This window comes from Anopheles ziemanni, chromosome 3 (genome assembly GCF_943734765.1).
Source record: "Anopheles ziemanni chromosome 3, idAnoZiCoDA_A2_x.2, whole genome shotgun sequence".
Lineage (NCBI taxonomy): Eukaryota > Metazoa > Arthropoda > Insecta > Diptera > Culicidae > Anopheles > Anopheles ziemanni.
The window spans coordinates 78,404,610-78,419,474 of NC_080706.1; the positions used below are offsets into that span (position 1 = coordinate 78,404,610).

Here is a 14,865-nt window from a genome sequence, read left to right on the forward strand (position 1 = left end):
GGTCGCAGCATGTGCGCAAAGCAGTTCCATTTGATGGCTTTTGGGGTTGGGGGGAGGACGGGGGTGGTTTCTCCCACTGCCCGGGGGTTTGTTTGCTTTGGGGTTTATTTTTTACGACTTTTCTTCATGTGCGTGCGTGAGTGTGTATGTTCCCCCGGTGCGTATGTGGTGCATCGATGTGTGTTCGGAATGTTTTTAGTTTTTACGACTTTTTCGGGCGGGGTGCCGCACGCACGCACGGACAGGGGGTGGTGTTTTGTCTATCGGAATTGGTTTCCTTTCCGTGTCCTTTTTCCCCGGTTCGAAGTCGTTTGTGGGAAAGTCAGTTACTGGAGGCCGAACGCGTTCGGGAGGAGAGGACACTATTCCTGGCACCGGATCCTCAGTTTTACGCAGTCACTATGGGTATGGTTTTTACGAGCTTCTCTACTACTCGGGGAAAACTCCTACCGAACACTTCCACACACACACACACACACACACACATCCAACAGCAATAGGCATCTGAGCGCCAATGGAGGGAATGCTCTGGAGGCAAAGACATCAAATTTGGGAGCCGGAAAGTTCCGTGATTTTTATCACAACCGGCTTACCCAAACCCCGCGTCCGCTCAGGATTTTCCGGGGTCGTACCGGCAACGACAACGACCGGCAGTACCGGAAGCCCCGAAAGTACCGCATGTGTCATGTAAGGAACTAATTAAAAAGTAATAATTACTGCCACTGTCACTCGGTGGCGAGCCGATGGCTAATGGCTGCTCGTCAACAAATAACTACCACCGGAATGGGTGGTGGCCATCGACGCCTTTTGGGACACACCAGGCACAGCACAAGGACAGTCCTACCACCGGGGGGAAAAAAACTCAAACGCGATAGGACAAACTAGTAGCACCACCAACACCACCGTTCCTCCCGCGCACAGTATCATTTGGGTTCACTTTTCGGAACGATGTTAGACAGCTATAATTTACTTTTTCTCATAATCTTCCGCAGGCACAGTTGGACACAGGAGCGGCGGTCACCATCATCATCATCATCATCATCACGGAGGCCTCCGAAGATGGTGTGAGAGGAACACCAGCTATTCCCGCAGGATCTAGGCTCACACTTCGGGGCTCGCTGATTGGAGTACGATTGACAGCGGATTATGATTTATGATAACGCTAGTTTAATGACGGTTACTTCTGTGCAGCTGATGACTTCATATTCCCTCCGGCTGGCGCTCTGTGTGTGTGTTGTTGGTTCTCTAATCATGGCGGCACGGAAACAACACACTCGGAGATGGTTTACCGGAAAGAGTGGCACTTCGGTTCGGTGTCACTGTTGTCGCCAAACCCAATGGTTAGCTGTAACCTAATGGTAGGTCTTCGTTGATTGAGATATTTACTCGTATTACTCTTATTCTTTCGACGTGGGACACAGACGGTGACCAATTTTTGCTCTCCACCACCGGAAGTAGATCGTAGACACCCATTGGCGATGTCACCCGGGGCAAGATAGTTCGATGTAGGCCACCGGTATATTCCGCCGAGAGAGAAACAGAGTGCCGCACCGCCGTCAGCGAAGGTGTCGAAAAGCCGCGTTTGTTGACGTCAGTCGTTCTGCCGACGGCGTAAGTGGCCGTCATTAGCGAGTGCAGCGATGCGCGATGGATGGAGTTTGATTGAACTTTTGAGGGAAAGATGTTTTTCATTTCGGGCCCACCCCGGCCCACCGCTGGCGAGGGGGAAATGTAGCAAATGAGTTTCAAAACATCACGCAGTTGCCGGGTCTGTTTCCCCCACTTCCTCTGGCGAGCTTCTCATCATCTTGTCGTGTGCTTGATTTTGGACGCATTTCTTTGGGAATGCGCTGCCTAATTGACACGTTAGGTGACAGAGCTATTAAGCGGAGGAATTCCCGAAACAGCGGCCTGATGGAGGTGTCACGTACCAGAAGGAGGGGTAGAGTGCTGGTCCCGCTTTTGACGTTTGTTATTAGTCTTCCTGAACTGTTGATCTGAGTATATGAACGTGTTCGTAGATTGAGACGACATGAATCTTAAAAGAAAATGATACCAAATATTAGTAAACTTGATATTCATATGAAAGCAATTATTAACGCCTTAAAGGATATCCACCTACACACAACATACCCGCCTTGTGCTGTTCAAGTTTTACTTGTTGTGGATGAAAAATCAGCCAAAATATTGATTTGATTTCGCTTCCAAACGAATTAGTATTTTAGTTTCAAAAGAGTAGTTAAGACATCAAAAATTTAGAATATAACCGAAAACAATAGTTTTGTAATTGGTTTGTGTATGCAATACAAACCCTCTTATTAAAAATAAACTGAAAGACTATCATTTTAATTGTTTGGGAGTATTCCGAGTGTTGATCGTTAAAACTAAAAGAAAACTTCAGACGAAATTTTTTTACTTTCACATCGCCTCAAAAGAAAAATATAAAACCATTTTGTTTAAATATTTTTGTAGAACATGTCCAACAAAATTATTTCGACTATGATACTGCCGCGTGGTAATAATCTGCGGGTACAGTTACTAATCCCATACATGTTGCAATTTTGTCAGATGTTTTGGGCAACAAGTGATTTATTTAATTATTTTTTCTTCTTCTCAACTGTTTGTACATACGATAAATAAATACGAATGACAAAATAGATTGTATTAGAGCTCATAAAATTATTTTGTTCAGTTTCTCACACCCAGATTGTCCAGCGTGATAAGTGTACGCACATGACGTCAGTCTGGTGTCTATGACTCACTTGAAACTTTGCGTCAGAAACAGTGAAAAGTAATTAACTTTAAAATAATTGATGCACTGTATTGTATATTATTTCCGTCTATATTTTATACCTTCGCTGCACAACCGGGCGCCGCAACCGGTTCACCGTTGCGTGTCTTGTTATGACGGTTATAAAATAATTTTGCAACGTTCCGACAGCAAAAGCCGGCCTGCCTGCCTGCACCGGCTGGCAAAATCGAAACGTACGGTACCGGTGTTTTCGGAAGTAACGACCGTTTCGGTGAGAGAGAGAGAGTGAGAGCCATCGTAGGGACCGCAGTGCCATCCTGCGTCACGATGTGCGTGTCCCTACGACCCCCGCCGATGCGTGACGCCGACCTGTGCGTGAACATGTCAAACAAAACAAAACAAAAAAAAAACCGAAGAAGTTTATAGTAGAAATTTATTTCCATAACGAGCTTAATTGCGCCGTCCAGTATTGCACGCGCGCCGTGTGTCATTTGTGGCTGATTCTAACCCATGTCATGCCACGAGGGAACGCTGCCAGTTGCATCTAACGACTCGCCGGTCGCCCGGAGTGGGAAGGTGAGGAGGACATGGTGGACGTTTGGAGTGGTGTCATAAAGCTGTCCAAACCGTTGCACTCGAAAGGGTTAGCCCGTGGCGTTTTGGGAACAGAAAAAAAACGAGCCCGGTGAACATGGCGGCCCATAATCGTAAAGGACCTCATGGTCCAGCGGTGGTGTCGGTGCGGTCATAACAATGAACGCTAGCGAGGTGCCCCAGAGCCGCCGTTGAAAATCAAGCTGTCAACTGTCACCGGGCGAAGCGCCAAAGTGCGTTTGGCTGCCTGCGCTTTCCAGCCGGGACCAATAAATAATCTGTTTTCCACCGGCAACCGGCAACAGTCACTGAGGCCCATCGGAGGCACTTGGTGGTTAATAGTTGTTCTAAATTAAAAACCGACCAGCCAGAGAAAAAAACCATACGAAACCTACTCGCCTAACCTGACCAGGTTCACCCGGTGCGTTTTGGTGCGGTCGTAAAATTCGCTCATTAGGTGACAACGGGCTCGCTGGAATATGTAACGAATGAAAAAAAGGCAACACGCGCTCCAAACCCCTTTTTCGGCTTTCTGTGGGGACTGGCGACACGCAAGGGACACAGCGGTAAGGGTTTGCCCGGTACCCATTTGTGCGTTTGCACTTTTAATAGAAAACCATTAAAATTCATTACGATTATTATGATTTCCAACGAACATAATGGGCTGCAGCTGGTTGTGTTGTTAGGTTTTTGGTTTTGGGAAGACTGGGAAGTAGATCCGCGCTAAAACTAGGTCCTCAAATGGATGCGCCTTGGTTTTTCCTCCCCCCCGGCCGACGAAAGGAGGAAGAAAGCGTGGATTCTATCGATGAGCGATGGACGTTTAATGGCATGCTGCTGCTGATGCTGCTGCCGGTTGGTTTCGAAAGACGGCCGCTCTGTGACAATAGTGCAAAGCGTGGAGGTCATTTACATCGTCAGGTCTTTCGCGGCTGCTTCTCGGGGTCGGACGTTGCCCGCCGTCTGGCAAGTGTTCATTTCGGATTCGCCACCGAGTGACGATTATGGAAATCGGTCCCAGGACTGTGGGACAATGGCCTCCCGAAGTAGATCTCGGACCGGAGATGATGGAAATGTCTCCGTCCCTAGCAACAGCGTCCAGCACAGATCCGCTCGGTCCAGTATGGTGATGATGCAAAGAAAGTACGACACAGAGATCGGAAGGTTTCGAAACCGTATCGAATCCGATCGAGTGCACACACGTCGGTGATCGGTTGCTACGCTACACGCGTAGGCAACTGGGTCCGACCATCATCATCATCGTCATCTAACCGCGCGCAGCTATTTTGCATCCGAGAGGTGAATGGCCTCCGGCGTGAATGGCCGCACCGTGCCTGGCGCTTCGGTGGAAGTTGAAGTGATGAAATAACCAAACGATCGTCCGGCTCGGGCTCACACACGTGTGGCTTTGCGTTGGCTAGCTGCAATTGGTGTTGTGTGGATGATCTCGCACGCGTCCCCTTCCAAAACCTAGAGGTGCGTCGTCGGATGTGTACGTGGCGTTGCACGACAGTCTGGAGCCGAAATTCACAACCGCCGCCGTTGTCTTCTGTAGATTGCATCACGGTGCGCGCGCGTTCACCGAACCCTGAGCCCATCGTGTGGCCCTGGCCCAACTGGGTGCGTGTAGTGAACGGAGACCGCCGATCGGTGCTTCTGCATCGTGGCGCTACGAGTCGGTCGGGTGTTGGCTGTCGGTTCGTTTGGGCTAGGCTAACCACTGGAAAGGTCTCCGATCTCGGCCGATACCATCGGGCCGAGAGAGAGAGAGTGACGGGAGCGAGTGTGATGTAAGCAGTTATTGTCCGTCCGGCAGAGTTTACGATTTGACTGACGATGCCCAGAGCGGGCACCGCACCGCTGAGGTCAACGCATTCAAACGCGCACGGATTATCTCACGGGAGATTATGATAAGTGTCGTCCGTGAGGAAGCAAACGCTTACGCTGGACAGCGTTGAGCTAAATTTGGCAAAACCGTATCTTTTTGGGTGACATAACCTATCGTTAGTGGTTGTAGATTATCACGTGTTACCGAGTAGTCGTAAAGTGAAGCTCCGATACTATTCGTGAACTGTTAAAAAATACATTTTCGGCTGAAGTTAGATGTTATCGAAACACACCCATAAGAGGTCAATTGTAGGTTATTCTCTGGAACCTTATTGGAACGTATGTTTATTTCTTATCCAACGCTCTATGTTTAACGCGCACAGTCTAATGCTCTAGCCTAGTTTACTTTAGAAGCATATATCTTAAGCACCAGAAAACGATAGTCACTCCGATCAAATATCCAACCGTGTCCCTTCGTCCACCGTTCTTCAAAACACCATTGATCCACTTCTCGTAGTGCACAACATCCACGTACACGCCGGGAATGTTGGGTTTGGCACAGCCCGCCCCAAAGCTTACGATACCCGCCACACGTCCACCGGCACACAACAACGCACCCCCAGAATCGCCCTGGCAAGCGTCCCGTCCCGGAGCGGCCGCACAGAGCATCCCCTTGGTAAGCATCTGGTCGAACGCTGTATTGCACGACCCAAAGTCGCTGATGACCACGTTGATGCGCTGCAGATTGGGGCTCATGACGGACGAGTGCTCCGTGGTGACACCCCACCCGGCCAGGCTGCACCGATCCCCGAGCGTCGGTGCTCGTTGGATACGTTTCGCCGGGAAGAACGTCCCCGTTTTGCGGAACTCGGACGCCAACCGCACGATGGCGATATCGTTCGCAAAGCTGGCCGCATCGTACTGCGGGTGCACGGTGATGGATCGAACCGGGCGCACCTGCCGGCTCGGATTTCCCATCTGCGGCAGGACGAACAGATCGTCTCCCATCACTTGGTACTGCAAAATGAGACACGAAGCGATATTGCCATTAGCTTGCCATTGCTTGAAGATGCGCATTTTCGCGTACGAACCTGTGCTGGAGGATTGGCCACACCGCGCACATCGGTTACACAGTGGGCCGCCGTCAGAACCTGACCCATCGACAGCAGCGTACCGCCACAAACGTGCGCCGAGTTGCGATTCAGCTGCAGCGAAACCATGGCCGGGAACTCACCGCTCGTCGCCAGCGATCCACCGATGATGCGCGGAAACCACAGCACCTTCCCGGTCGGGTCATAATGCGGGAGTTGGTAGTGCGGAATCGGTTCCCAGCGTGTGGTCACATTCACCGGGGGCGGCGTAGTGGCCAACGGGGGCAAACTGCCGCCAGGGGAAAGTATTGTTTGCGTCGGTCCGGTTCCGTTGGACGGTTGTGGCACGGCGACAGGCATAACGTGCGTAATGTTGGTCACGTAGGTCACGTTGGTGATGTTCGTTCCGGCCAGCCCGCCCGGTTGCGCCAACCCGGGCCCCACCCCCTGCAATACGATAACTAATGTTGTTCCGTTATCAATTAGTGGAAAGCGAACAAATGCGAGTTACGTCACACCCGTGGTTTTCTCGGGTACGTAGATAAACCTTACCGGCCAAACACAGCAGCGTCGATAACATGCAGCTTACCATCGTGTAGCTCATGGTGCCTTGGTGGTTCGAGCTGTTTCCTGCGGCAAAGCTGGATCGGAACTGAATTCCATCGGGTTCGGCAACGAACGGCGTTACCTTACGCTCCTGCTGATATCTATTCGAAGAGATTATGATACGAACTAATACCCGTAGGTTTGGATATCTTAAGCTATCGATGTAGATTAGATGACCACTGGTTAAAATGTTCCAGCAAATAGTTGAATGCAAACTGAAACGCGACGGCAACAACTGGCAAAACTTAATAAATTACACGATAAAAGTTATTACACTGTTGAAGCTATTTGTAAAAATCTTTACGTACTATCAGGAACTCATTTAAACGAGTTTGTGTCGATAAATCGAGTAAAGAGTAAAAGTAAAGAAGATAATAAAATCGCTGAAATACTAAAATACAGAAACCATTTTATTTAGTCTCAGGAATCTTTTCAATTCAGCAAGAGTGCAACGAAAATGAAAGAAAATTAAAAGCAAAAACCCACTTTTCTATCCTTTCAATCGTGAATAAACCTACCAAAATTATCCTATTACTCATCACTTTATAACATCTATCCAATGTCAACAATCAGCGATGAATTTAGCATGGCAATCGATGTTTGAAGCTTTTTTTTACGTTAAATATAATGAGAATAGTCATCTAAAGAACCCAACATAAAGGCTTATTATTTGAAGTGTTAAAAAAGGTTATTATGATTATAGAAACAAAGCATATTTAAGGCATGTTTTGAGCAACAAGGTAGAACAATGATTCATTTCATTTCCATGAGATGTATGTTTTTACTAAATTCAAATTCAAGCGATATCAACAAAACACAATAGCATAAAGAAAATTATATTAATTAAATTGCTTAACACAATAGCATAAAGAAAATTAAATGTACGGTATTCACTTCGAGCAGTTATGGAAATGTGAATGAGCATGAGTTTTCTAATTCTCTATTTCCCTCCAAATTACAAGAAATTTGAAAATCACTAAGGAAAAGTCGACTGCCAAATGATGACAAAACGAGATTCCGTTCCATCTCAACATAAAATCCTCTCGTTAAAGCTCTCACCCTAGGGCAGTGTAAGCATAACTTACACTGTACACAACGTTCACCCTTCGCCATAACGATTGTTTGCCAAGGCATGCATAATCCGCCGGTTCCACGCATGCGATAGCAGAATTGATTTTATCGGAAAAATATCAGCGAAACAAACAAAGCACGGAATCAATCAAGCCCGTGAAAACCCGTCTTTCTCTTACAAGAGCGATGGTTGTTCGTGTACTTTTCCTCACCAAACCGGAAGGTTGTTTGTTTTATCCTTTTTATCCTTGCTACCAGTGTGTGTGTGTGTGAGTGGTTGTCAGTGATTTCTCCTTCCTGCCCTTAAAATACGTTGTGTTAAAATTCATCATGGTCATCAAAATCATTTCGCTCTCTCGAGAAAAACTGTTGCGTCCCCGTCCAGTGTTTGTAGGAAGCGTTTTTTTTTGTCAAAGTTTAGCTACAAAAAAGGGGGAAAACGGGGTACGGGAAAACAAAAGTCACAACAGCAAACAATGCTCGCCCATTTCCACCTCCACCGGGTGGGTTGGTGATGAAAATTTAGAAATTCTCCCCTCCTCGCCCGCTTTTCCGAAACCGCACGCGAAACCAATAAAGACCGGAGCCCCGGCTTTCGGTTTGGCAGGCCACGGCATAATTTTCCATCGCGCTGAAGAAGCCGTTTTGCGCTGGCCCTAAACAAACGGAACCGGCGCTGGATGGGTTTTGGGCTATTTTTGGCCTATTTGGACAATTTTTCAAGCTGCCGTTTTCGAAATGGCCGAAGCCCATCGGTGGTGTTTGCTGGAGGTGGAGCTGCTGGAGAGCGTGTGGGAAAGGGGAGGGAAGTTTGTTTTCATTTTGTTTTACTTTTTCCTTGTCCCTCTCTGCTGCGTAGATCGATCCCCGTTCGGCATGTTTACATAACTTATGGATAATCCTATCACCATCACCCGAGGATGGCTTTCCGAAACCCATCAGTCGTCGCCATCGTCGTCGTCGTCGTCGTCATCAATCTTTCCCCGATTTCCTGGCCGGATCCTTCGTTCCGACGGGCGGTGGAATAAAATTGAAACGTAAAACCAACATCAGCGGACTCGAACGCGACGTTCCAGCCCAGGGTTTGATAGAAGATGATGTCCATTTGTCCTGTCCATCGCTGCAACACTGTTGACCCCTTTATTCTATCCCTTTTTTGTTTGTCTACCGAAGTAGCGAGCGGTTCGGTGGCGGCTTTTCCGGCGACGGTGACGAGCGTCCGAGTGAAATTGGATACATTTTACTTTTCGGCCCTAACCGAGGGCCGACAGGTCAAACAGAGGAACAACCGGTAGTGTGGCGTGAAGTTGAACGAGCCATGATTGATATGCCTCGGAAATGGGTTTGCGCCTTGCCGAGTCCTTGCGGAGAGAAAACCCGCCCGGGGAAAAAAGGGGTGTTCGATTACTACACTGACCAGCCAGCTGCGCGCCTTAAGATGCTGTTCTTGTGTTGGTTTTTTTCTTCCCGGTTCCCGATTTCGTATGCAACTGCCGTCTGAGGAACGAGTTTACCTTTGGTTTCACCCCGATTGCGACGATGCGGTCAGCATTCCGCGTTCACACTCGGCAAACCATCGGGATGCAAGCGGCACAAGGATCCACAAATACAGGACTTGCAAGAAGGTCCCTTCGAGAGCCGGCTTTTCCATCCATTAACGAAGTCAAATCGATCGAGCAGAACGGGCATTCACCCCTCGTCCGCAAGGAAGCAGAAGCAAACCTAAACCGGGTTTCCTAAGGAAAGGAAAGTGTGTAGCCTCTTTAAGACCACCTTTAAGGTGAAAGTTACTGTGCTGGGTGCCGGTGTGACGGGCAGGGGGAGTTTTCTTCTTCCAAGGGGTGGGCATTGGAAAATGAAAGTAATGCTGCGACGAGATGCTGCGGAACGGAATGGAAGTGTCAGATGCAAGATTATAGATGCCGATAGGGGCAGCCAGCAGCGCTTGGGATTAAAGGCACCTCGGGATGGGGTTTCTTTTCGAAATCTCGTATTAAACAACTGTTTTAAAGGCGCGTGGACCAAAGGTGCGTGCAGTTGATTATCTACTTTGAATCGCCTCGAACCACCAGAGGGCTTCCAGAGGGGAGAAGCGTGTTCTGGATGGGAAAATAAACTTTCTGTCGAACACATAATGCTTCAATGATAGAGCAAACGGATATTCGACATTTAAAGAACAATTTTCAGTTTCTGTGAATCTTTTGCTGCGAACAATGTTAGCTGATACACGTTTATGGTTTGGCAACAAACGAATCGAACCTTCCAGTGAAGAATAAACTAACGGAGTGCTTGAAACATGTAACGATGTAATTCAAATTAAATTGTCTAATTGTAAGGTCTTATCAAACAGGAATGCTTTTGACATCAATATTTTTTTAAAATTTAGTTTTTTTTTCGTAATAAATTGTTTAAAAAAAGTGAAAATAATGGAAATCCTATTTACATTAACCCCTAACAACACAGAGCGTCAAGTAAAGTAAAAATCAATACATTTAAGCAAAGCCAAGTAAAAATATATCTAAAATTCTATCAGTTTACGATTGCTTCTATTAAAAAGTTTTGATAGAGTTTTGTAGTTAACATAACGGCTATTGTTTGTCAATAGTACCACCCAAACAAAGACAGTGAATTGAACTCGTACGTCCTATACATAATAGAAATGGCAGTTTCAACAGATTTTTGCACGTCCTTTTGACTGGTTCATTTTTCATGTGTTCTACAGAACATTCGTTTTAATATGCTAGTTCTTTTTTTTTATTAGGGATAATTGAAACAAGTAGTTGAGGCAGTGCAAAATTATGTCAAAATATGCGTTTTGAAAAATATTGTACGCAACCTCGGTGAAAGAATTGAATTTATACTATCGGTTTGTGGGGCTTATGTGTTATGAACAAATACACTTTTTAACTTTGTTTCCAACAGTTCTTGGAGATGTTCGAAAATTACGATGGTAAAGAAAGCAAAAAACTAAAATGCAAACAGCTCTAAATTAAAAAGTGAAAAATCAGTACCAGAAACATGTTTTTCAAGAAGAATCTCTTTTGGTTTTATCGAAATAAGATTCAATCAACTCAAATGTTCAGTTGAAATCAACATTTTACTTTCAAGGGTACACATTTTGTTTGTCTTTGCATCGAATAAATTTTATTTTTTAAGAGTCCCAATGGAACTTATAGAACTCTACAGACCAACTCCCACGGTGTAACGGTGTCTTCCCGTAGGCATTGAGTCTAATTTTGCGGTCGGTACAATTACCGGAAACTGCTAATGATAAGTTTAATTTCCTCATTGTGAATTCGCTTCCAGATTATTTATTTATGAGACATCGTACATTCCTTATGCTGCCCCGCCTGTAGGGCATCGAGGAGGCACCGGGAACCTCGAGTACAAGCGTGCAGGTCCGGCAGGTCACTCGCCGTGCGCCAAAAACCCGGCCAGGCCAAAGGACCCGGCTGGTACTGCAATTAGAAATTCGTAGACCGGAAGCACAATGCGAGGGACACGCCAGGAAATGAAAAAGATCAGAAGAATGTGTTTGGGGCCGTCCCGAAGGGATCCTTTCTCTGTGTTGGTTCGAAGCAGTACTGCTTTGGGAAGCGTTCGAAGGAGGGATTTGGCAAGTTTTCTTCATCGTCACTTTGCCTTCATTTCACTCCACAGTGTTTAGCTTGAGTTGTACCTTGATTTTCGTTTTCCCTTCATCCGGAGATTTCCCCTCCATACTTTGTACACCATTTCCGAGAGAAAGTATTTGCGCTGTGCGTTTCCTCTTTTTATGTTTTTTTTTTCTTTCTCTTAAGACCGACCCGCCGACGGAAGGCGTCATTAAAAATTTTCCAACAAATAGCGAGCGAAAAGAAATTGAATCAACCGATAAATGAGGTTTTGATGATGAAGATGCCGGCCGCACAACAACGGTACAATTGGGCTGCGATGGGAAGGACAAGGTGGGAAAATTTCTTCGCCCCAAAGATCCTTCCCGCTCCTGTACCGGGGTTGAATTTTCCCGACCTCCACCCGGACCGTTTTTTCTGCTCAAGAGCGCGTACCGGGTTTTGATCCACTTTGATCCTGGAAACGGTGCGAAGAAAGTTCCCGGTGTACAGCGAAGCCCGCCTGCTTCACTTCCCAGCGATGTGGCAAATAATGTCGGTTTTCCTTTTTAATTACACATCATTAATAGGACTTTTCATCAACTCCCATCCAGCCCCACGTTTGAAAATGGTGCTCTGGTGGTGGGGGGCATTTTATTTCCTCGTTTTTTTTTTTTAAATTTCTTTTGGCTTTCGTAGGTTCATGGTCCACTTGATTCGATTTCGTTTCCGGTTTCACCGATGGCGATGGTAAACTTCCCTTTTAATTTTCGTTTTCCGTTCAAGTTTTGTAACAGACCGGAACACGGGAACCTTAAGCAGCTCGCAGCAGGGAACCGGAACAAGGGCCGTTTTCAGTTCCAGGAACAATATTTGCGGGAACTAATTTAGAGTTTTCGTTTGGTCGTGCGTCCATTAGCTTAGGAGTTTTTGTGTTCACAAAATGAATTGGGCAAATTTCCTAAAATCGGTTGCTCACGTAAACAAACAAAATATGTTTTCAATCCATCATGGAAGAAACAACACAAGAGCGTAATATCTCAACTGGATTAGGAAAAGTTCGAAGTGCATCAAACAATTGGACAAACAATTTGGGTAATTCCCATTAAAATGTTTCTGCAACTCGATGGATAACGTTTTTTCTATCCTCATTTTGTCCTGTGGTCAGTACGTCACCAGTTCACACATCTTCCCCAATCGTCGCTGGCGTGTTTCTGATTTTTCGACTCGTAAAACCGTTGTTTGCTGTTAGCAATTATACATACTTTATTGTGTCAAATACATAGGTTGAAAAATATGTTTCTTTATTTGGAGAAAAGTACCACTGTTTTTCACAAACCTCGGCCTCTTTCTTTCCACCAAAAATTGCAAATGCGAAACCATCCGGAAAAAGAGTCGCATTGGCTTGAAGGACCACGGTCGTGCATTTTTTCCTGCCTTCTCATAAATGTTTAATTCGTTCGCAAGAGGAACAACGACGAAAAAAAAAATGAAAACCCGACAGCTGTCACTTTTGACCATCGAAAGCGCACACGATGCAAGCTGACAGTTTGAGCGAAGCGAGGCGAAAACCACCTTCCTGCGCGAATTGGGGTTGAGACGTTGTCCTGGCAGATGAATGCCACCCCGCGTTTTGGCATAATTTATCGTTGACAAACGTCCACACGGTGCGCGCCCGAACCTATAACCCCTTCGGGTTTTCTTTTTTTTTCACCCAGAAGCGCGAGTACTTGGATGTAAGGCAAACAAACCAAACAAAAGTCTCGGGAAAACCCACCGGCTGGCTGACAACCGACCTTTGCGTTCGTTCGCCGACGAGCAGAAAGGAAAAGGAATTAGATGAAATGGGAATCATGTCAACAGTGATTTGCATAACTCAACAACAAACCCCACGGAGAAAAAAAAAACGCCCGAACGAGATCAAGAAATTAAAGGCTCCGAACAGGGGGCCGACTCTTTTCCTCGAGTTTCGAGCCTGGGATTGAGCCGAACCGACGACCGAGGACGACGACGACAGTCGGTGAATTTAAATGAGCGTCCTTTTTTGTCGTTCTCCCTACCTCCCCCTCTACATTCTTAGAGCCACGTGCCTTGTTGCAGTTTTTGCGTTTTGCTAAAATGCAGAGATTGCCTTTCCCGAGGAGATGGTATGGGAAGGATCCTGATGTCCTTCTGCGGTATGGAGCTTCCACATCTGAAAAAGAGTGGTGTGAGGCCTGGGTTCAGGTGCACCAGATCCAGGGGATCGTATACCGTTCCCGGAGGGCACATACCACAACAACAGGTAGCAAACGATATAGCATCGGCACAGTTGCAGCATTCCCGGGCGATAGGGGGGAAAATTTAGCAAAGATCAACAAGGAAAACCCGACGAGCGGACGACGGACGGAGCTTGAATTGGCTCAGCATGTCAGAAATGGAAATTTTATCCACCACTCCCTACCCGGAAGCAGAGGGCTGGAAAATGCGTCTTGACTTGCCGGTGGAAAATGCTCTCCCCCGAAAGGAACGGAAAGTGAATGATGATCGTTTTTTCCCCCGCCCGAAAGGATAGATAGATATGGGAAATGCAATGCGCTGCGTTGCGAAGGGAAAATCAAAATTATGATTGATGATGTGCTTTTATTCTGTGTTTTCCTTGTTTTTTTTTGTTCGGAAGGTTTTCCAGCCGTAAAAAAGGTTCTTTGCGTTAGTTTGATGTACAAAGGTAAAGAAAAGGTGGCTCTCGTTTTGCCTCCGAACTTCGAACGAACGAAAGACGAACGATTTGGAATGAGATAAGGTGCGTGAGAGGTATAGTTTCACAGTGATGTACGTGAGACTGAGGGAAAGTTTTATTATAGCTATTCCATTTAGATTTCTTTTGATACTTTATTGAATACATATTTTCAGTTACTCACACATAACGGTTTCCTTTAACGTAAAAAGAATTTTAGTTTGCAAATGTCACACCCTCAAACTTTATTTAATTTATTCCCATCACCGTTGAGCTCATCGTTCTCCATTTGTTTATATTCCACTCGTGGATCGGAAAAGTGATGAGACGGCATTGTCGATGGTGGTCACCCAGCACGGGTGTGCACGTGCCCTTCTTTTCACGTCCGCACGATTGGTTTAACCCCTTCAGCGTAGAACTGGACATGGCAGGCAAGATATTTACTTTAACTTCCACCCATTTCCATCCATTTTCGTACGACGACTTCTCACGTCCCCCGGCAGCTCATCTGCTCGCTGCACACCCTTGTTTGTTTTTGCTTCGATTTCGACCCTTTGCTGTTGGTGCTGGTGTTTGGATCTTCTTTTCTTTGCCTCTTTGAAACCGTTATTTTTC

At 46.4% G+C, this 14,865-nt stretch overlaps 1 protein-coding gene across 1 annotated transcript; it reads right to left on the reverse strand.

Annotated features, from left to right (window-relative positions):
- Positions 1–5,575: 5,575 nt before the first annotated feature.
- LOC131285558 (trypsin alpha-like) lies at positions 5,576–6,868 on the reverse strand. Its single transcript, XM_058314416.1, has 3 exons — positions 6,854–6,868; positions 6,265–6,711; positions 5,576–6,190 (listed from the first exon to the last, which is right to left on the reverse strand). Exons 1-3 carry the CDS (start codon positions 6,866–6,868, stop codon positions 5,576–5,578), a joined length of 1,077 nt encoding a protein of 358 aa, XP_058170399.1.
- Between the last annotated feature and the right edge of the window lie 7,997 nt (positions 6,869–14,865).

What these genes read in the sequence shown, in the direction of transcription:
- LOC131285558 (XM_058314416.1), bottom strand. An exon ending in TGGCCAATCCTCCAGCACAG is followed by an intron (nt 6,191 to 6,264) that starts GTTCGTACGCGA and finishes CTCATTTTGCAG; the next exon opens with TACCAAGTGATGGGAGACGA.